Raw genomic sequence first — 24,147 nt, 5'->3', positions numbered from 1 at the left:
ATTGGAAGGGCACCAAAAACGAACACAATTAAAAAGCAACTCATAACAGCTTTAAAGTTAATGGTTTTCAAAAGATTCACAGACAGAAGAAAAGCACCTTTCTGACTGAGTTTCATATCGTTAACCTCTGATCTAAACCATCATGTCATCCACAGCAGCAGGCTAATATTAGAGCTAACCTTTGGTCTGCGTGAGAAGCTGCCTCACTCTGTATTTCTCTGTGCCTGAAACATGCAATGCAAACACACACAACAGCCACACAGGCGGTAAATTAGCTCCACTTTGTTCCACCTGTTTTTCACACTCAGGACTAATCTCTGGGTCACCTTTCTGCCCACAGAGAGCAGAACAGATGCAATTCTCTGAACAGTCAGCGCCTAACACCAACTGATGATCAAATATTAAAGACTGTCACTCAAAACTGACCAACAGATATAACTTTTAGAGCTCCTAGCATTGAATCAACTTTCTATCTCGTCAACTGGAATCATTCCATCATCATTAGAGCCTGCTGCCTACCCACTGCCACTCATAATTTTGTGTGGACTGCAGAAAATGACAAGTAAGTGGGCAAACTCCAACAGCCTCGAAAAGTAGAGCAGCCACCACTTTGTTCAGTGAACTTATGTAAATCTCCAGCATCTTTATTCCACAGCGGCTGTTTGCTGATGGTGGAAGCTAATTACGACATCTTGGACTCATCTCTGCCTCCAAAGCTCGTTTCTACAAAATTTAGATTTCTAGTAGGCTGAAGCTGCTGTTGAAGCACCTACACACACTCCAGCTCTCTCTTCCACACCAACACATAAAAAATGCTTGTACAGCGGTGATTTCATTTGTTTGACAAAGTTCAGTGAAAGTTAGCAACACTGTGCTAAAGTTACACTCTGAAGCAGATCTGACTGAGAGGAAACAGAGTTTTTAAAGCTGCAGTCTTGATGATGAACATGAAGAAATGCTGGATTGGGTAAAAACAAATGTGATCAGTTGTTTGATGCACAAGGGGCTCAAGGGCAGTGACACATTAATTCTACTTGGTGACACGTTCATTATTGCATGAAACACTCTGAAACGAAAAACTGGTGCCACCAAAAGTTTTGCCTGAGCAGCTAATGGGAAAATGTCAGAGAGAAGTAAGAAATTAAGCTCTCTGGGTTTAGGCTCAATTTGACTTCTCTCTTTAAGGCTGATTTATGCTATACAGGGGAAAATTTCCTGCCAGACGATGTAAAGATGTGGCCCTAGTCAAGTTGACACCTGTATGTGCACCTGCTAAATGAAAATGCCCACAATCCAACAGTTTCTTGTGTAACACTGAGAAGTTTTTGTGGTGGGTGAAGCAGCTCTCAGATAAAAAGCAGGAAACTGTCATTAGTTCAGCCCCTTAAGGAAAAGCTTCCAGGAAAGAAGAAGTCTGAAGGTCATCACAGTGTTTCTTTCTCTCCTTACGCCATGGGAGCCTCACAGCGCTGCCTCCCTCTGGATGTGTGTTTCTCTGCTCCTGGTGTAAATTATGGCTCTGGGTATAAATAGGCTGACAGTCTGGCAGGGCCAGGTGGTCTAATCTGCCAGTTCAGTGTCCTGCTCCCTGCCTGGCAAAGTGGCAGGGACGGTTGTTTGTCCCCACATTAACATCGGCCTCAGTGGACACAGATGGGCCAGTTCTTGTATCTTGATGAGACGGTGGAATTTTTCAGACACGTGACGTGACTCTGAGTCTCTTGATATGGCGGTTATAACATCAAATCTTATTGAGCTATACATTTTAAGGGGGCACAGGTTGATTAAGAAAGTATTTTGGAAACCACTGAAAGAGACGAAGACTGGAGTCACACTTCTGATTTTTTTCAAGAAGAAGGAAAAATCTTCCTGTCAGCCAAACCTGAAAGCTTAATTTACGATGGGTTTTTCTTGTATCCAACATATTTTGTGCATCTGTTGATTAAAGTAACTGTTAGTGGATTTCATTACATGTCCTTGTTTCTAATCTCGTCTCCCACCTGGAAACAGTTTGGCTGCTGAAAATTCAGCATAACAAGGTTTTCCCCTGCTGACACTTTTGGAGCAGCAGCTACAACAAGAGCTTTCCACATCCTGTCTGCCTCACATTACTTTGTTTTATTCTGTATGGAGTACATGTTTTTCATTCTTACTCTCCTCTCTTTGGAGATCAGCTTCTTGTGCAGGCTGGTTGGTACATGTGAAGCCGTTTATTAAGCTAATAACACTGAAGTACATCTCTTGTTATTTGAGTTTTGCAGCACTTTTTGGTGACCACTTCTTTTCATCTCTTCCCTCTCGTCTCACTGTGTCCCCATGTCGCCCATCTCCACTTCCCCGTTATCACTTTCCTCCATCTTCAGTCATTTCCCATCAGAGGTGCCAACGAGACACCAGCAGCGCTCGACTCTGATAGCTACGGGGACATTTTCTGTGACACCTGCAGCAAACATGAAGCCTGCTGGGCTGCAGGGAGAACAGAGGGAGGTTTATCTGGGATGGCAGGCCGTCCCTTCATCACTGTGCCAGTAGAGACGGCAGCACAGAGCCCGGTGTTTCACAGCCTGATAAGGCCTGAAGACAAAGAGGCTCTGCAGCCAGACCACACTCTTACAATAGAGGGGAGGAAAACAAGACATGTGACTAATGACCCTTGGCAGTTTGCTCTAGTTAAACACTTTACTTCTAGCTTCTGAAGGAGCTGTCGTTTGGGTAGGAGAAGTTTTCATGCAGAAGTTTCTCACATTTCTAACCAGGTTATAGCAAACGTGCAGTCAATCAAACCACCAGAACATCTCTTGCACTCTATGTCTTCCCCTGACCTCCTTTCTGCAGCGTGCCAGGACTACAATATCCTGTATTAACTGTCTGTGTGCTGCACCTCCAAAGCCCCTTGTGGGATAAAGTCACGGCCAGACCTGTGGACTCTGGGATCGGCTCTTTGTTTGGCTCATCATGGCGGGCAAACTTAATCCCCTGTGAGGCAATGAGCCTCGCTTTCCCAGTCCTTCACCATGCGTGCACAGCTGCTGAATCTCCAAACATGCAGTTATGATCTGGGATTGTTTAGGGAAATGATGGTCTATCACAGCGGCTGCTCTTCTTGGACATGTTTTCTCGTGGTTTGAAAACCAGAAGATTTCGAATGGGGAAACAATTATTAGTAGTTATTGCATTACATGCTGGCTTCAGTCACATTATTGGTCCATTGCCTTGAAGCATAAAAAGAGTCAAGGATCTACTCTGATCTCACTTTGCATGGCTCCCCTTTTTTATTTATTTGTTAGTTATTTGTTGTGAGTCGGCACAAGTGTTTGTGCATGTCTGGCAGGAAATTAACTTTGTCACAGCGGCCCTGAACAATAGCGAGCAGGAACTGCTGAGCTTGATGTTGTGCTTTGGCAACAGTGAGGTCATTTTGCTCCAGCAGACCACTTAATAGCTTTGGCCGATTCAGAGTTTGGAAATCCATCAGTCAATTGGATCAGTCAGAGAGCAGCATTATGTTAAGGATGTGAGGAAGAATGTAGTAGAGCTCTCATTGTAGCTCCAGTCATTTCAGGACGTCTAACTGCTTTGACAAACATGTTGCCAAAAAAAAGTGCATCCGGCGCGACTCTGAGACAGAAAACAAGAGCAGGGAGATGTTAACTCTACTCAGTGTTCTCTGAAAGCTTGATTTTTGCTGTCTGCATTTTCTGCACTGACTTAAGGCCTTTGCACACCAATGGCGACGCAAATGAACAGCACCAAATTGCGAACAATTTGAAGGCGACATATTCAATCTCCTCAGCTATTGTCTTCCAAACAGTGTCTTTCTAATAGTTGTCTTTGAAGTTTTTATGTCTTTTGTCATAAAGAACAGAGTGCCGGGGCACGAACACAATCAGTGTTTTGGTATGTGACTTGTCAACAAGAAGTGTTTTAATTGGTCAGATGTGTACTTGTCCTTTGGATGTATACTTTGGAAAAATTGACCCTAGGTCCAAAAAAAATGAAAGCTGCAATTTCTGACAGTGAAACAACATTGCTGGTGTGAAAGCTTGCATTGAAAAACAGTAGGTTCAAAAAAAGTAAATAACGTGCGAAATATTCCCGCCAAAAATATGTGTCTGTTGTGCAAAGGGCTTTAATCTCTCCAAACAGTCCTGATTTCAGCACTGCAGAAAACTGAAATCCTATCAAGTGTTTTTGTCTTATTTTTAGTAGAAAATGTCTTTTTAGATTTAATGTCAGCCAAATTTAGCTGATTTATCCAGAAAGATGTCCTGTTTTAAGTGATTGAACGTCAAAAATTAGGTCTGAATTTCTTGTTACAAGCCAGTAGAACAAGAAAAAAGTTACTTGAATGAAGATGTTAATCTAGTTGAAGGAAAATTTCTGGCAATTTTTTCTTGTTCCTCTGGCAGATTTTTTTAACTTGTTGCAAACAATTCAGATCTCATTTTTGCCTTTAAATAACTTGAAACAAGACATTTTTCTGGACTGATAAGTTGAATGTGGCTCATGTCAAGTGTAGTAACACAGTTTTACTTAAAATAAGACAAAAACACTTGACAAGATTCCTTTTTTTTGCAGTGAGGGATTAACATGTATCCTCTTAGTTGTATAAAATTTCCAGTCCAGACGCCCTCATTCGTGTCAGTCTGTCAGGTTTTCTCGTCTGTCTGCCAGCCTCTGATGTCTGCACTCTGATCAGACTGTCAGCTATGAGGGCACATCTCTACCAATGAAGCAAATGACCTCAGGGAGCTTAATGAGCTGCGATGATGGTGCTGGGCCTGGGCAGCATTAAAGGATTGGTATTCTTGCTGCCCTGCATCTAATTATGCTCACTGTGCTTCAAGCTGCTGAGCAGACTGGAGTAACATGTCAAAGAAGAGTGACAGGTTGTGTCCATGTGGTGATATTTTAATAGACTGTATGGCGGTTGGTGGCATAAATAATATATAAGGTAGTAGTAGTAGTATGAAATAAATACGAACTGTTTGGTTTTCCTCACTCGGTTCAGGGCGGGTGTGCTTCGTTTATTAATGTTTTTCTTTTTTCTTCATTTTTCTACTCAGTTTGAAGCGAGTATGTAGCTCTGATCATACACATGCACAACTCGAGGCGAAAGAGTACAGCAGGAACCTTTGTTGGAAACATAGACTGTAAAAAAGATGGACGTCATCTTGCTTGGCTCAAAGTGAGGTTGCCACAAAAACTGCTCCCCCTGGTGGCTGGCTGCAGCATAGGGAAAAAAAAAAACATCTCCCCAGTCATTCCAGATGGGCTGTGGTCAAACTTTAAAAAATTTATACACCTCGTAGAAATATTCCTCACATATGATTGTTGTGGTGATTTGATAATATCACTGGCTTCCTTGTATTCAGGTCATCTTTTTTTCTGAAAAATGTTGTTCCCATTAGTTATAAGAGGTTAAAAAGGAGGCTTTACGTCACGTTTATTGATGATTGACAGCTGCCGTTCATGTGTATTTTTTTCGGGGATAGTAAAATATATTAGGAGGTAGAGTCAAGAAGTGATTAGACACTTGAAAAAAAAGAGGTAATAATTATTTTTGTAACCTGGCTCCACTCAGATTCTCCCAGAGTCCCTCATAGCCTCTACTGCACAGACTCTGGCTGCACAACTGCTGCCAATGGCGGCGCCTGTGACGGGGGTATTTTGACTTCGAAATCGGGTTAGGGTTAGGGTTAGAGCGAGAGACGACAGAGTTGTAGGGTGTACCTGTGACGTTCAGCACTTTAGATTCAGTGTGAGCTCTGATGACGGCGGTACGAAAGTGGAGGATAAAACCGCGACTGAGTGTTGCCAACTTAGAGACTTTGTCGCTGCATTTAATGACTTTTCAGACCCCTCTGGCAATTTTTTTAAAGATGACAATTCTTGCAACTTTTCTGGAGTTTGGAGAATCTGAGGTTAAAGCGTGTTTTGATCTTCTCAATGGTCAGCGTGTGTGAGTTCTTCCCCGGTCCAAAACACATACAGAAAGTCCTCCTCACTCACAGCAGTCTCCTCCTGCTGCTCCAGAGCAGACAACTGCATTCAAATGAATCAAGCAAGTGTGTGTCTCATTATGGTCTCTTCGGCTGCCCAGATAAAGGAAGAGAGTTGATACTTTGACATGAAAAAAAAAAAAGGATGGACTGAAGAAAGTTAATTTGTTGCTCTAAACATGTTTATGATGTTGTGTTTACCTGCTTTCTGTCTCTTCCAAGTTATTTCTCTCTCCTACAGAGTCCACGACAATTACATGCAGATGGATTATTACGCATATTAGACAGCAGCATCATTTAGTGACTTTTAGTGTCTTCTGGGACAGACAGTTGTGACTTTCCTTATTGAGGAGTTGGCATGTTGAAACTCGCAATGTTTCACTCAGCTTTAATTATGTTTTAAATGGAAAACAGCCTCATTCTTTCAGGTTTTTCATGACTATACATGAGATAATTGATTAAAAAACAATCTGTTTATAGTGGATTATTAGGGTATGTACTAATTTAGGGTGTTAAAAAAACAGTGACTTTTGTGACTGTGACATTTTAAAGACTTAAAGATGTTAGAGTTAATCAAATAAACTACCAAGGGATTAATCAGTCGTGTAAACAAAAGTAAGCTGCAGTCATCGTGGAGAAAAAGCCACTAAGTTGATCTGCTTCCTAAAACTCCTGAAACTCTTTGCTCTGAGTCCAGTTGTGTCAGTATGCGGCAGACTTTCTCTTTACTCTTAAGCAGCTCGTTCCTCTTATCAGCAGCAGAGTCAGTGTTGAGACAAGCTAATTAGCTGTTAAAAGAGGAGTCTGCATTGAGGAGCAGAACAGACTCATCTGCTTTTCAATCAGAGGCTCTGTGCTCTCTGGTCAGGGCCTCCAGAATCAGTGGAGGAGCAGACAGACGAGGAAGACTCTGCATCACCTGCGTCAGGAGACTGGAGTTTATTACTACATTAAGATATGACTGACAGAGAAGTGAGGAGCTTTTTAATTATGGATTCTGGCTAGGTGACATATTCTTTATTTTTTAATCCATCTTTTTATTCTTTATGTAGGTTATCAAAACCTACACTGAGCACACTCAGTCCTTGTTTCAGCACAGGCAGAAACTGAATCTGTTCACATTGAGACAGCTGTACACTCAGCTTTAATAGAAACACCAGCCGTTTAGAGAACAGACTATTAAAGCTATTGTAGCTGGCGTTCATGCTAATTAGACAAAGTCTGACAGTTGTCACACTCTCTACAGAAAACTGCAGAAAAGCTGTTTTGTTCTGAACATTGTGTAATGAATCTGCAGCCTGTAGTCACTGACTCACAGCATCCCACACACCACTTCTTCTAATACAAGTCAACAACCTTTGTGTGTTTTGGTGCCTAAAACTGTTTCAGTCATGGTTATTGTTGCTTCAAAAGGCGCCAGCTCATTTAGGAAGGATTTCCAAAATCCTCCACCAGCTTGTTTTGGTTCCTGAAAGCAGTATTATGCTCCTGTAACAGCTTTAGAGCACCCCACCCAGCCTGATTTGGACCTTGGTTTAATATTTCAGCGTGTCTCTGGCCTCACAGGGACACCAGATATGAAGGTTGGTGGATCCGTCAGGTGCAGCAGTATTAGCCTCCCTGTCTCATCCTTTCTCCTCTTTACACTCACTTTTGCTGCTCTTCTACTTTTCTCCTCCAGCTTAAGTCTTTGTGACAGCGAGAGCTGAGCCTCATCTACCTCTTCACATGCAAGACTGATTTTCAAACCTTTGCTCGACTCGACGTCCTGCTCTGTTTCAGCAGCTCTCTGCCACACATTCACCCACTTTCACTTTTCATGGACTTTTGTTTTGTGTTTAAATGCCACTGTTGTGTTTTTTAAGAAGTGTAAAAACTTTGATTTGATCTCATCAAAGATAATTATGAAGACCTTTGAGACAAAGCAGCAGTGTTCCTCTTGATTGTTCAGTAATCAGTCGTTAACCTTTATAATCTCAAGTTCCCTCCTTGGCATCATTTTGTCGTGTTGCAACAATAAACTGACGACACTTTGGATCCACTCTTTCTTTTTTCAATGAGTGAAACTCTTCATTTGCTCACATTAAAACTGTTTACTGATATATTTTTGTTTTTCTTTTGGCACCACTCGGGGCTCTGCTGGACTGACTGGATCTCAGTGTCTGAGTGAGAAAATGATTTCCCAAACCTCCTTGTTGGCCTCTAAAGCAACAGCAGCACATGTCTCAGGCTGTCCAACATCACACTCCTCTCCCACTCATGAAAAACAGACTGAAGCTTTCCCTGGACGGCCTTTAGTGAAACAGTGGAGTCAGAACCAGCTCCACGTCTGTCAGTGAAGATCTCAGAGAACAGGACTGTGTTTGTGGATCACAAAGCGGTTCAGCGTGGTCTATCAGAGTCTGTGTCTGTAACATGTAGGATGATCCTCCTCGTGCTGCTCTTCCAGCCTTTCAGACATTATGATGTTGATAATTCAGAGGTGTAACAGAAAGAAGCATTTGGAGCAGCACTCAGTGTTTTATGGACCTGGAGATTAATGAGAAAGAAGCGTTAGCTGCAGCATTAATCGTATCTGTTAATTAGTCCTGAACTTAAATGAAGAATACTCCAGGATGAAGAGCTCTCTGGAACAGCTTCAGACTTTCTTTAACAGCTTCACACACCTGTGCGTGCTCACTTTGAATTGTGTGGCTCTTGTAGTTAAAGCTGAGCTGTGGGCCCTGTGTAAACCTCTCCATAAACCGAATCTGTTCCTTCTTTTGTTGTTTGGATGCACATTTTATCGTCTTCCTCACACTTAGGAGCTTGTTTCATTAGTTTCCTGTCTTGCGGTGATAGAGAATAGTGCTGTGTTGGTCAGTCCTCTGGCTGTGATGCTAAACGTTGTAGAAAATTGTTTCCTGCTCAGCATCAGAGACGTGTCTGAACAAAGAAAGACAAGTTTCTCTTTTTGATTGTTGTTTTGTGGTGAAAAGTGGACTCTGTCATTTCTGTTTTTTATTCAGATTGTGTGATATTAACCAATTTACAGATTTTTTGACTTCAGCATGAATACATAAGGAACTCATCAGTCTGTACAGGAGCTGAATGGAATATTTAGAGCTCACATCTTGTTTGTGTTGCTTCTTTTCATCCCTCACTAATAAAACCCTGAACGTCTTGCTGTTCTTAAATTGTTCACACGATTGTTTCTGGATCTGCTCACCCACTGGAGGAAGTCATTTCAACTTTTCAACACTGCTGTAGTTTGCTGCCATCAATCCAACATGTTTATGTCTTTATTAGGGATGCATGATATATTGGTATCAATATTGGTATCGGCAGATGTTAACATATCAGCATTGGCCAATGCGTAAGAGTGGGCTGATATTTACTAATTAGCTGCTGGCCAATTTCAGAGCATCTGGAACAATCTTTCAAGACCCAAAAAACATTGTTTTCTATGACTATGTAAACACCAAAACTACCTAAGAAGAGTGGACTCTTTTCTTTCATGTCTCTTCCTGTTTTTGATTAAAAAAAACAGAGAAAACATACTTTTTCTTGATCGCGTTCATCTTGGGCGCTACATCCTTTGATCTTCTTCATGGTCGTCTTTTCTCACGATCACGCCGCTAATTCTCTCTGAACTACCTTGACACATCATCTTGGATTGTTTTGTTTATTTTTGTTGTTGTTGTTGTTTACCAAAGTTGATATCATTAAATTTATGTTATCGGCCAAAATTTTCATATCGGTACATCCCTCGTTTTTACCTTGGTAGCTTGACAGGACATCTTCAACACATTAACAGAGACTCAAACACTGAACAAGATTACATGTTTGTAATGTTTTACAAAGACTTGTGGATGTATTGTAAGTAGGGATTGGTACCGAATTAGGTACCTTTAGAGGGACCAACCGAATTCTGTCTATAGCCGCGTTTCCACCAAGCAGACAGGTTCGGTTCGTCTCTTTACGGGGCGCATTTTGTGGCGTTTCACCTGACTTATCCCGGGACAGATCCCCAAATAACCGAGACAAGGCCTACTTTTTTTGGGACCCTTTCGTATGGGTGTCAGACTGAACTGATCCGCTCTCGGAAGGTGGAGCTACAACACTGCAGACCGTTGATTGGTCAAAAGAATCATCACTTACCCCGACAGCGGCTGCATTTCTCCTGGTGGCACACAGACTTCTCTAAAACAAAGCTTGATTGTTCTTTGTATCAAAGAGCTACATGCCAATCACAGAGAGGACGAAATGCTGCATGTCTTCCATCTATGCTCTTTGTGTACTGTGTCCTGTTTTTCTTCTTCGTTGGATTTATCAGCGAGGTAAACTGTGTCCCGTTACTACGGCGTCGCGCTATTGTTTAACAGCTGCAGTTTTCGGCATCCGACTTACACGCAGCCTACCATGAGAGGGCACAGTTTGCTGTGGAAACGCTGACGAGATCAGGCTTAACTGTACCAAACCCTGCCAGACCGTACTGAAATGACCCGGACTGCTTGGTTGAAACGCAACTTATGGTACCGAGCATCGATTCACATAAAATCACACAGTACCATGTTTGTACATGAACACATCCTTGTGGGTGTGAAGGAGTGGAAGAGTAGGGGATTTTCCGCGCTGGACATGAACACAGCATTGCAAGTTTAAATATTGAGAAATAAATAAGTCAAATTGAAAAACTTTTTGAAAGTTTTTATTATTAAAAAAACAATATTTATTACCACATAAACACACACAAAAGTAACAATAATTGGTATAGTTTAGTACCAATACCGATTGCCAGGTACTGGGCATCGGTACTGTATAATTTCAAATATGAAAGGTACCCACCCCTAATTGTAAGAATACACAATGAACAAAGCTGCACTGCAACTGTGTGCATCTGATAAATTATAGTGACAGTTTAAGATGCTATAATTGGACAATTGATTGTAGAAATAAGAAACAGACTCTAGATATGACAAAGCCTCTGTTCAGTGAGATGTTTTTGTTGCCACAGCATAAAAGTGACTTTTTTTCTTTCACTTCTCATCGCTCACAACCAAACTACTCAGTGAGTATCTGTTGCTGACTGGTTTCTTTTAAAAGATGTGGATAATAGAGTTTTTAGTAACAGAAATCATGTTCTTTTGCTCATTTTCCTTCCATTTATGTCCATTGTAATAAAACTGAGCTACTGAAATATGTGTTGCTCTTAGGCATCAGAAAAATCACTTTCAGAAAAGGATCACAGTATTTCTAAAATGAATGGTGCAGTTCACACATCAACATGAAATACAAGGTAGAGAAGGGATTGGGTGAGGTCAGATATGTTCAGCACCCAAACCAAACATTAATGCCTGGTGTTTTGAAACAAAAGTACAAGTAAATGCACATTTCTTTGCTGCAGTAAGGAAGCCGTGCTTCTACTCTTTGTGATGATATGCATATAAAAACTCAGCTTTAAGTTATAAGTTAAGTTTTCACAGATGCTAAATCTCCTGGGCTGTTTCTTTCTACTCCTGTGCGTGTGTGAGGAGGCGTTTCATCACTGAGATAAACTCTCAGGCTGAGCGATATGTACAGAAAAAAAGGGACACAAGAGCTGCTTATGAAGTACTGATCTGTTCCTGTAAAGTTTGTGTGATTTATCCCACACTGCAAACAGTTTCAGACTGTGATTTGCTTTGTGTCTCACCCAGCTGCTGTTTCCTGCTGTGGAGACAAAAGATGAATGGACCTATCAGGGATATTATGAGGTATCTTCCTCCTCCATCACTACAGAGGCCGCTTCACTCTGATAATCCTCCTCTGAGGGGATCCTCTAATCCCTCCCAGACTCAGGTGTCTGGCCTTGTGCCGTCTTCGGGATGACTAATGCACTGAGCGGTGTGTGACAATGCATATGATAATGCATACACACCTACACAAGGATAAACACACCGTCTGGATGAGGAATCAGAGTGAGGATGCACAACACACACCTGAGAGCATTTTGATGCAGTAAATCTGAAATTATTGATTTTTCAAGTTTGACATGAGCAGACATAAACACAGAATCACACACACCATGCAGCCAGCTTATTATCCACTTCTCCATCAACACTGCCTATAAAAAAATCGACTTGTGTTATATCTACAGGGCTCATTGTTTACAGGCTCTCAAGTTAAAAAGTTAGGTTAAAGTTACCTTCCTGCTTGAAGAAACTTGTGTTTTTAACAACATAATGAGGTCAGTGGTCGACATTGATTTCCGTTGACAGCTCGACTCTGATCTGAATCCAGATTTCAGAATCTGGTTTTGTAATGCTTGTGAGAAGCTTATTTCCTCACAGCGTCTCGTAATTTTTGTTAAAAAGCATTCCTTTAAGCTTCCATCCCAAACTTCCAGAAAAGGGATTTCAAGCCAAGTGTTAGGAAGTCAGACACATGCTTAGTTAAAAATATGAAAAAATATAAGTGGTGTGGCAGCCTCGAAGTGATAAATGAAATTTGTTTTTGTTCTCACAAATGTCCAAAAATGTTTTTATCGGACTCCCATGTTATTCACATCCAAATTTAAATAACTCCCAGTATTCTCTTAAAAAAAATTTCAGTCCCTGTCGTTCTGATGGTGGGATATTATTTTCTCTTGCCTTGATGTTGCTCTCTGATTTCCCATTTTTGTTTGATTTTAAGCAAATGATTTTCACCAGCTCTCAGTTTTTTACACTATGTCCATGTGCATGTTGATGCAAATCTACCAGACTTTCACACCTGCCTTTGGCTGTTTGTTGCAAACCACACTTTAATTCTCATTAATAAGGCATATTATTGTCAGCAGCTTTTCAGCCTCTTACATGTTCTTCAGAAAGAGTTTGCTGCTTTTCTTGTGTAGAGTTTGAAAACATCATCATAACCAGTGGTTTGTGTGAAACAAACTCTGCAGACCTTTGTATGTTGAAAAACTGGGTCTAGTTCTAGGAGTAGAGTTCCTAAAAACCACATAAAGTCTTTTTTGAATTATTCATGCTTCAAGAGCTCCAATCTGAACCCGAGCCAGCGTTCTGATCACTCCTCTCTTTTTCTAAAGCTTCATATTTCACTCTGCATTGTTTTTAAATTAAAACCAGGTGGAAGAGAAGAAAGAACTGTGCATTCACTCATAAACATCCTCTGTTTTTAAGGCTGTTGTTACGTTATCAGACCGTCTCTGTGTGAGGATCTGTTGTCCATGTGTTCAGAGGTTAAATAAAAAGACACGGAGGTCAGCTGTGTGAATAAAGACGCCTCAGTACAGATCAACGCTACAGCATGTTGTCATGTTGAGAAGAGCTCAGACTTTAAGATGACTAACAGGATTGTTTGGTTGTTTGTTTTCATCACAACAGAAACCTTTATTGCTGCTAAAATGAAACAAAAAAGGATTTTATGTGTTTGAACCTGAGTTTTAGCCAGATCTCAGATAAGAAGCAGATGTTTGAGGCTTATCTGAATCTGGTATCTGATAGCTTTTAACGCACAGTTCAGTACAAGTTTTTATGCTTTCGCTAATAAACCTCTGTGTGTGTATTTTACTGTTTTGTATTTGAGGTTTTTAAGTGAAATAATTCTTATCAGATTACATCTTTAGTAGCATAACTTTCATGTTTGATTAATCTTAATATCAAATTCTCGACAAAATTCAGAACTGATTCAGAGCTGAAAACACGAGGTCACAGTTCTTTGTACAGTACACGTCTCTCATCAGCTGTGAGCAGTTTGCAGAGACATGGATCTGGAAGTCAAGGATCTCCTGAAGATGTTCTTTTATGTACTTAGAGATTATTATGCCTGTCATACAGTGTGTCAGCATTAATGTACCTGCACGGCAGGTGTGGATGTCTGATACAGATCTTATCAGTGCTGACATGACGGGAGAGAATAACAGAGCTGATGTGATGAAACCAACTCCAGCTGAGACATGAGGTGAGCTGCTGGATGAGTTCTGCTTCATGGAACATGAAGAGTCTGGTTATTGATTTTTAGAAAAGTGGAACAAAATATTCCTTATTTATAAATGTGAGATGTTAAGTCATTTCAAATCCCCAAATTTAACGTAAAAACAAACTTTCCCCTGGAAACTCACCCGGTTAGTCCCTGAACTGCAGGTAAACTCCAGGAGCAGTGGAGAAATGTGTTTTCAATGTGTCTTTGAACAGAAAGTCAGAGTCTCCTGTCAGCAGAGAGCAGCGACATTTGAGGGTCATGTGACCTTCTCATTGGCCTGTCAGACTGTTGGCGTGGCATGACTGATGCAGATTATCATAGCTGCAGAAAGCCAATTACTCTGGTCATCACGGCCCCCTCAGGGCTCCTCTGGGTGGAGAGAAATGTATGACAGGATCCTCTGTGAATCCCTCTGGCAGCGTTTTGTATTTCCTCCACGCTGATCCACCCAGTTTGAGTGTTAATAGCGCCGTCAATGGGACTCTCCCTCGCCTCAGAGCGCTCTCCAATGAACTTCTGCCTCACAAAGCAGGGAGGTCATGCCTCTCTGAAAGGCGGATGAGCTACATCCTCTTCTGTTTTGGTCTCTTTTTTTTAAACTAAGCCCCTTTATTTCAGTCCTGCTTAACCAGTGTGAGCGTCTTTGAACAACTCCAATCTGAAAATGTCGACTCTCACAGTGGTGGCGTGAAGGACTCTGGTGTGGCGTGTTAATATCCTTAACACCCAGAGGATTTTCTAACTTCTGGTTTTGTTTTTTTAACAGATTTCTTACCCAACCAGAGAAGATGACTGACTCTGCATGACTGGGATGTACAAAGACAACAAACCGAGCCGAGTCGCAGGTGAGATTTCTGAGTGTGTGTTTGTATCTACCTGAGCAGATTTTTCTCTCCTTAGCTGCCTCAACCTTTAGACCTGTGTTTCTCTTTCCTGGATTTCAGTTATTCTCCTAAAATCATGTTTATTTTTGCCTGTACCTCTTGACTTCTTTTTGTGCACACATCAGAATCTTTCCTGACCTCTCAGTTATTAGTGTCACAGCCTCTGATTTACAGCTTTGGCCTCTTTCAAGCTCGCACATGTGATTCATTCATGACTCTGACCTGAAGAGCCCGAATGAAAAACACGAACACGAACACAGCCACAAAATAACGAGGAGGCTGAATCGAGATATGTGGAAAGATTTAAAGTGTGTGAATCTGCAGCCCTTAAAAAACAACTGGAGAATCTGTTCCTGGAAACTGAACATTTATTTGTATATACGTAGAATTCGTTATTGCACACATGAATATTTGAGCACACTGAGCTGTTATCGGCCACCGATTGCACCAGTTAACTGCCCTCAAAACAGAAACTGAAATCTCCTTTTGAAGTCAGACGCTGAGGGCTCTGGGTAATTTACTGGCTGCCCAAAAGAAACTGCATCTCCAGTTCCATCTGCAGAAAGTTTCATCCTGAAAGTAGTACTTATTTATCCGCTCTGAAAGTGAGAACTCCAAACTTCTTTTGCAGCAAGAGATATTTACTCCACTTAGACTGAAGTGAGCAGGAGAGATGTGAAGATGAAACTAAACTCTTCCCTGAAGGACTTTTCTTGTGCCAAGCAGCATAACTGAGGCTGTAATCATCGGTGAAGCTTCTGTGGATCCTTCGAGACAAAAAAAAGAGAGGGGGCAGGGGTCAGACAGAGGGAGGAGACCGTAGAGGGAGGTGTAGTTTACTCCAACTGGTCTGTTGTTAATATCACTCTGAGGTCGTACTGATAACCTGATTCCCAGACTTTCTGTTCATTGCTGTAAAAATGTGAGAAATGAGCTAAAGCACTCTCTAAGATGTAAAATCACTAACAGGTGTTTGTTATGTCTTTTTCTAGCTTTTTTTTTATTTTGGAAAAAGACATAACAATAATTTTTCATATATTCATAACACAACAAAGTGCCCTTTTATCAACGCTATCAGTTTGATGCTATCAGTTTAGCAAAGTAGTCTGAACGTGCCTCTTTAACTGCTCTGTTTAAGGAGGCCAGAAGATCCCTGAGGTGAAGTCTGTGGACCTCAAGCTTTGTGGATTTCCCAAGGTGCTTAATTTTGCGACAAGATCTTCTTAGGTTCAAAATACCATCATTTCGCCAGGGACATGACAACTTACGGGAGACATGGCAAAAAATCAGACCTGGTTTAAAATAAAGTCACAGGGGTCAAACATAGCACAGAACCTCTCTGGTGTAGAATCTGCAACACAGCAATGGTCACTCAGATGGACGTCTTCTGCGTGCACATTTCCAACATGTAGGCCGAGTGAGAACACCAAGTCAAGAGTATGGCCTTTGGGGTGGGTGAGGCCTGACACATGCTGCTTGAAATTAAGAGATTAAGTCATAGATAGAAGTTCAACCGCAGGGCTAGATGAGCCATCATCAATGTGCAAATTTAAACCTCAGAGAATTAAAAGTTTTTAACTTAGATGATAAAAGGTCATAAAAGTCATTTAAGAAGGCACCAGCAGGGCCAGGAGGACGATAGATCAGGAAGCAATGAAGGACCACAAAGAATGACAAAAGCAAAGCAGCCTTCAACACTTTTACACTACAACACTTATCACTCATCTCATAACCCACAATCTTTGATATATGACATAAAAGACCCCAGACACTCTCAAAAATAATTTGTCTGCCCTTCAGCACATAAGAAACATCTGCTGCCTCCACTGACTTATAGCAGGCCTATGAATGTTCTTCCAACATAACAAAATACACCTTTTCACATTTAACAGTATTAAATCTATAAACATTTTTTCAGCTTTTGTGTATGAAGGTTTCTCTGCGTATAAGCCAAACAAGAACAGTCTTGGGTTCAAAAGAAATTTCTTCAAAACTGTTCTTTCAATTTCACCTCTTAGTCCCCTCCACAAACAATGAACCAGAGTTCCTCTATATTCAGCACATTTTGGACAAACATCAGGAAAATTTTCATCATACCTACTGATCTACTGCCGTTACATACAATCTCATTAACCATTTTAAACTGGATTGATCTGAGACGTATATTAATAGATCTGATATGTGCCAAGTTACATGCATCTCTCCAATCCTCCTCCGTCAACACTAGTGCCAGGTCTTCGTTCCAAGCTTTAAGTCTACCTTATGAACCTTCATTATAAATATGAGATATCATACCTCTTTCTGACTATCTTTTGGAAATATTTATTCCAAAGTAGATTGAGTAGGTTTCGTCTGAACATTGTTCTGTTTTTTTTGTATGAAGCCTCTAAATTGAAGATGTTTTAAAAAAAAATATTAAAATCTATCTTGCAACTCCTGAAAGGACATTGGATAAAGATCTTGAATTATTCTCAGTCCTTTGGCTCTCCATACATGAAATACTGCATCAGCTCTCCCAGGTATAAACAACTGATTGTCCCATATGGAATCGTTGGTTCTGTTGTTGGATTTGCTTTTAGCATCTATTGGAAATTGCTTTTCACTGCCACAGTGTGTAACTCACACTAAGTACTCAGCAGCATAAAGAGAATAATGACAACATTCATCGAAGGAAAATATAATGTCATGTTAAGAAAGCTTTAATATACGAGCTACTCAACCTGCTCCTCATCAGTCATCCCCTCACTCCGTCTCTATGAGCTGTTATTGTGTTTTTACAAACAATAGGAGCCCACAGTAAACTGTCTGAGGATAGAAATTGAACTGAGGAAGAAAGTGACAGATTGCTTAGGAAGGAGGAAAGAGAGGGGGAATGAAAATCACCTTTCTTTCTGGGCTCTGGCCGATGAGTGTGTCCTCTCCCATTACTCTCACACACAGCAATATGCAGGTCAGTCAGCTGATAATGAATGCTCCGTCTGATCCCGGCCTTTCTTCCCCCTCCTGCTCGTCTGCTCTGCTCTCTCTGTTGTTCCTCTCTTTCTCCTTTCACCCTCAGACTCTGCAGAGTTTTCTTCACCATCCAGTAAATTATTTTCCTCCAGAGGGTTTAATTATCGTACAATCTCCTCCTCCTGCTCAGTGTTCTGCAGCTGCTTAAAGGTGGGAGATGGTAAAGATGTCAAGTTGTTCCGACTCTTTCTTCATTAATTAAACTCTGACTTCAGGCTGAAGTCTCTTCACTGCTGAGCTGAATTTGTGAGTTTTGTATGAACTGAAAGTAAAGAGAAGACACCTTTTGTCGGTGGATCATCTGTTAGAGTCTTTACAGTGAACACAGAACTGAAAGAAGTTTTCACATTCTGAGCACAGAAAACCTCCACTGCACGACGTCTGTGGGAGGAAGAGATGTGATGATGAATTCAGACATTTCACTGAAACACCAGGGACCAGCTTCAGCTTTTCTGATGACATCCACAGTAAACTGTAACACATGACTAAAATCAGTCAGAATTTTCTTACATTTATCATTTTCCTTTCATAGATGATAAAGAAACATGGTGGAAAGTTAACGTAAGGTATCAAAGCTCAAGCTTCTATGCAACAAATTCACTTCTAATGATTGCAAACAAAAAGTTTTGGACTGTATTTGAAGAGTGTTTAAATAAATTAGGACAGAGCATCAAAACCAGACCATGATTTCCGTCACAGGAAGAGATCTACAGGAAAACTTAGTTTAGAGTCTTTTAACAAAAAATGACCTCTTGACTGAACGAATTGAGAGTTTTTATCAACAGAAACATGAAAAATAACAGAACATTAAACTGCAGATCTTCATCTGTTTCCAAAAACATCACAGCAAAGTGAAGTTTTGTAGAGAAACTGTTTTTTTCTCTTGTGAAACAAATGGGGCCATGGTTTGAAGGAGGCGTCTCTACATCACAGAGTCAAGAAAAGTTTTTCTGCTCTTTTAAAGACAACTTTCATCCTTCAAAGTCACTATTTTCCTGACCCACATTTGCAGGCGCTGCTTGGTATCACAAAATATCTTCATGTTTAACTTAAAGAGGCATCAGAGGAGAGATGAGTGGTGCTTACACTTTTCATGAGAATAAAACTTGAACCGCTGCTTGTTTACTGATAAAACTGAGTGAGATTTAGAGTTTAAAGTTCAGCAGGTGAACGTGACTGTCTCTTGTCTCTTTATCCCACCATCTTTAGCCTCTCTCTGTGTGTGCTGACTTCTCTTTGGGAGCTAAATATCTGGATGTTTTCTTTGTGTTGCTGTGGACTTTAGAGCAGTGGAGTTTGGTACCTGTGTGAGGCTGAGGACACGTTTGGTGCCAGTTTCTCATCCAGCTTTCTGAACATCACAGCTGCCAAAAGCAGCACGGTCCCCCTCGCTCTCATAAGCTGCTTCTGCCTGAATCAGAGGGCTCGCAGCATTTTAACACAGCATGCTAATGATGTAAAACAAACCAACATGCTCTGTCATCACCTCTGCTTTGGGCTGTATGAGCAGATTAGGGCTGTTTGATTCAAGTGATTCTCTGGCTGTGGATGATGGCGGGGCAGCGAGGGCAGTTCACAACATTTCAGCAGCACAGAGGGGTTAACTGTTGTTTCTCGCTCTGTCTGAGACCTGTTTCCATCAGTATTCATGCTGAGGGGGATTCTCTAGTTGTAGGCCTGTCCTCCTTTCAGAGCTTAATCCAGTTTCCAGAACAGATGCTGCCGTCACAGAGGCACCAGCAGTAACTCCCTCCTCTCAGATCATCATGAAAACTGAATCTCAGAACACATCAGATCCAGATTCTTTTTACAGCGCCTGATCCCTCTGAACTCATTAAACTCAGACCAGTAGGAGTCGACCAGTCCACGCACTGGGACAGAGGGAGGCTCATTTAATGAGGTGTGACTTCAGCTGGAGAGTCACCTCAACCTTTCCTGTCCAGATGATCATCTGCTTACCATCAGACCGAGGGCAGGAGTGCGAGGAAGAAGAGAGGAGGAGAGGGAAGAGGTAATTAGAAAAGGAAGGATTAAGGAAGATGGAGGTCAGAGATAACCAGCAAGAAGCAGAAGACAGAAATGTACCCCGACCTCAGGACACATTTCAGCGCTGGCTGTCTTCCTCTTCAGAGGGCAGAGGAGTTAATGACATTTTTTACTGGTACATGAGCTACAAACACTCCATCCATTGATCTGAAACAAAGACACTGAAAACTGCAGCCACTCTAAACTGATACTGCTGAGCACATCCTTTTTAAATATCATCCTCAGTCCTCTCTGAGCAGCTACCTGAACCCTGTTGTTTAGCTGGAAAGGGCATATTGATAAAGCAGGAAGCTGCTCGCTGACAAAGTGAAGGCAGGAGAGTGTGATTCTGCAAATGACTGGATAGAAGCAGAGCAACAGTGCCGACATCTCCCAGGAAAAATAGTCGTAAAAGCTGAAGAGCAGAAAGAGAAATCAACTGAAGCAAGTGCTGTTTAAGACGCTGATGTTTCTCAAAGCTTGTGATAAAATTTTACTGAGATAATTTCAGAGCTTTCATCAAAAATTCAGTAATTGAATTTGAAATATTCATAATCTGTGGTTTTCCATGTTAAAAACTAAATTATTGAACAGATTTTATTTAGTAGTTCTATGAATTTCTGTATTTACACGTGAGACTGAAGTGAGAAGTGCTCATGTTTTATGGAACACGGCGCCTTGGTAAATTCGGTGATTATTTCTAAATGAAATGGTTAAATCTTGCCGATGGAATCACTTTTGTCCACTCACATCAATTCAGGCAGATTATATGAGCAGAGGCAGCTGTAATGACACAAAACACGCATCCTCTCATACCAAAACATAAAAGCAACACAGGGCTGCTTTCATCTGCTGAGGCTCAGAGTCAAATTAGAGTTGAAATGTTTTGTTGCACCAAACAGAACATCATTGTAAAGAGAGAAAAAATCAAGACATCAGACAAACATCATCCCCAGAGGACAGTGAAATTGAGTGAGAGCATGCACTGGCTGTTACTCATTACTATTGGCTGACAGGGGTAATTGAATCCTGTCGAGGAAAATAACAGTTTGTATGTTATCAAGTCTTTCCTGGAGGAGGCTTGAGAGACAGTAGTTGATGACAGAAAGCAGATGATCAATAATGAACCCCTGGCTCTGTTTATAAGCAACTATTTCTCAAAAAGAACTGAATATGTGTAAATCTTTGAAATAACCATAAAAATAATGTGAACATAACATTCCCTTCCATAACACTAGGGAACACAATGTTTGTTGAGTTAGGTCTGACAGCTGTTTCTGACTAATTTTTGGGTGCGGAATCCAAAACTCGTGATCTCAGTTTTTCTCTATCACGTCAAGTTTTTAAACTACAGGATCACTGTTACCTTAAAAAATGTGAAAAATACTTTATCTAACAGATGTGTGCTTGTTTCATAAAAATCTTCAAAAATGTATATACAATAAAATGTGAAAGAAGCAGGCATGACTGCAAAGTTTATCTAACACTGCTTTGTTTTTACAAAGGATATGGCTACTGGAGGAGCTGTAGAGCGATTATCAGTCTATGTCATCAAGAAGATGCGCACGCATCTTGCCCGCAGAAGCAGCGTTTAGCTCCATTCATTCAGACGAGTTAGCGTTTTTTAAACACTAAATTCAACCTGTTAGAAGCATTAAAATGTACGGCTGTTCTGTGGTCAGTTTTTAGAAACAATATTTTACAAGAAAGGCACCATTTATCAAGTTTTGACCGTCACAGAGCAACCGGTGTTTTGGAGTTAATAGCGACCATGCTAACTTGTCACTCTCAGCACACAGCATCAGCGATTAACAGCCGAGAGTCATCAGTTAACAGGGTCACACTTTACACTGAAACACCAGCAACATCTGCAGGTATATAATTAAACGTGCTATCTTTATCTGATTTGGTGCAGTTCTCTGGATGTAGTTTCCTGATTTTTTTTGTTATGAACCGGGTCTTAGCAGTCTGTGTGCTTTTTTGGTTTAGGATGGTTTCTAATTTATTGATACATGTTTACGCCCTGGTATGTCACAGTCTGGTAAGTGTCCATGGATGTGGACGATTAAAACACACAGTTGTGCGTTTTAATTGCTCTCTGGGTACACGCCAGATGTCTCTGCTAAAAACGTCTGTCCACCCAATATCTGTCCACTTGCTGATCTCTTCCATCCACTCATTGCTATTTCACAAACCTGGGAGCCGTCAACCATCCGTATAAGGGATGATATTTAGTTTAAAAATGTGTTTTTTGGTGGTAAACTCCTCCACGTCAGTTGACAAACCATTATACCTCGCAGTGCTTCTGCCCCCAAGTTGCGCAAGCATCCCTCTATAGGAGCAGACATGATCTGGAACAGTGGAAATATATACGTGTGGAAATACAACACTAAGATAGAATAGTTATAACCTTTAAAAAAATAAACAGCATGAAACGAGTATAACTTACATTGGTATGCCCATAGTTACAAGGTTAAGAGAAAACCCAGCACAAATCCACTTAACTCCTACTATGCTAGCTTCCTGTTCAATCAGCCTGCAAGTCTTACTACAGCTAATCAGTTAAATTTTGCTGATCTGGAGGGTAAGCTGTGGAGAAAAACCTTGACGTGCTAGAAAAAAACTGACAGCAAATTTGGAATTAGCATGCCATTTTTAATGTTTCGATCAGCATAAAAGTCTAACAAGCAATTTTTTTTTTCAAATTCCTAGTGTAATTCTTGAAAGACCAGGCTGCAGGGGGAAATATGTCCCCATTTTACTCTGGTATTGGAAAAAGAAAAGCTCACGTCTTGATACCTAATACAATATTATAAAGAATTCATTTATTTTTCAGTAAATGCAGATGCAATTCATCCGCAAGCAAGATACACTTGGAGGAAATCCATATAGCTTTGAATCCAAGTCACGCATCCTTGCCAACTTCATATGTTAGTGCCCTTTGTTCATAATTCTGGAATAAATAAATAGTGCTAGTTATAATAATAAAAACATTTATGAAAAAAAGATCTATGTAGGTTTCTGACTATACACAGACACACACGCCAGTTATTTCACAGACACACAGTTACACATGGAAGACGAAACTGAAAGCCTTGCTGAAGGTCTCTAATATCCAACTGCCTTTCTAGTTGTGTCGTGTTTCTCACACCTTTCCAAGAATCTTCTTTGTGACATAGATGAGCTCTCTAAGAGCGCTGGCCTCCATCAAGGCCGGCAGTACATACTTTTGTCGACTTTGAAAACATGTTTGGCATGCCTGCTGAATTTGTATATATAGCCATGTCTCTAGACTAATGAGTTATGCTTTATGGTACGCTAATTACTGTCCCAGAGTTACTATTAAATATGCAACAAACTTTATAGTAAGTAATATCAGCTATTAGTGCTGCTTTGTTTGAAAGTCAATAAAGGTTTACATTGAAATGCATTGTTTTCTATCTCTTATCTGTCCATCATGTCTGAACTACATACGCTGATGTAAAAGTTTGGGGGCCTAATAGCAGTTGCTTTGTACCTTTGATTATCTGAAAGGATGTTCTGCAAGAGCTAGATACAATAGTCTTTTTTTTCTTATATTATCTGCGAGGGACTGTTTGTCTGGCCTCACAATAGACTGGAGCTATTTAGAGTTTTGTGGGGAAATGGAGCACCACTCTGGCCTTTATTTACTTTTTTAATCACTTTGCAAGAGCAGTGGAAACAGATTTATTAGTGGAACAGAGGAGGAAATAATTTGACCTTGCAACCATTTTTGAAATGTCATTCCAGACCCTGTAACCTGAACTACATTACCATAGATTGAGCTTGTGTTTGTGCAAGATTTAAAGAACCCCCTGTTCTTAAAGTAAGATAGTTTCCAGTTTAGTCTCAAGGTAAACTGGCTCAGTACAGTAACATTATCTTTGTTACAACAATGGAGAGAGTAAAAATAACAGTACACAAAGCTTTACAGAATCAGTGAGGATCATTGATAAGTCTAAAAACTGTGTGTTACTTTTTAGATTTAGCACCAACAGTTCAGTTTCTGATATTTACCCAACTTTTAATGTTTACAAAACAGTGAAGCTGTCAACTAAAACACTTGGGCAACTTAAACTGGCTGACTTTTTTCTTTGAATAGGAAATCCGTTATTTACTCAAAACCCTTGGAAAAGCATTTTAAGTGTTAGTTTTTGTGGACATTAAATGTGTGACACCTTTTAAAAGTTATTTTTAGCCGTCTCTGCAATTACTGGACAGTACAAGTGAAGAGAGACGGCAAATGTTTGACTTCTCAC

The 24,147-nt window shown here is 40.7% G+C and overlaps 1 protein-coding gene across 2 annotated transcripts in view; it reads left to right on the top strand.

The window, feature by feature from the left end:
* LOC141793342 (ecto-NOX disulfide-thiol exchanger 2-like) overlaps positions 1-24,147 on the top strand; it is a 159,521-nt gene that overhangs the window by 16,840 nt on the left and 118,534 nt on the right. For both annotated transcript variants that reach the window (XM_074673964.1, XM_074673966.1), the window contains exon 3: positions 14,713-14,791. In XM_074673964.1, coding sequence (XP_074530065.1) covers positions 14,749-14,791 — 43 coding nt within the window. In that variant the 5' untranslated portion in view covers positions 14,713-14,748. The remainder of the gene's footprint in view (positions 1-14,712; positions 14,792-24,147) is intronic.

The sequence above is a fragment of the Halichoeres trimaculatus genome, unplaced genomic scaffold (assembly GCF_033239565.1).
Source record: "Halichoeres trimaculatus isolate MK-OKI-2021-1 unplaced genomic scaffold, fHalTri1.1 fHalTri1_scaffold_7, whole genome shotgun sequence".
Taxonomy (NCBI): domain Eukaryota; kingdom Metazoa; phylum Chordata; class Actinopteri; order Labriformes; family Labridae; genus Halichoeres; species Halichoeres trimaculatus.
This window is presented reverse-complemented; position numbering and strand designations above follow the sequence as displayed.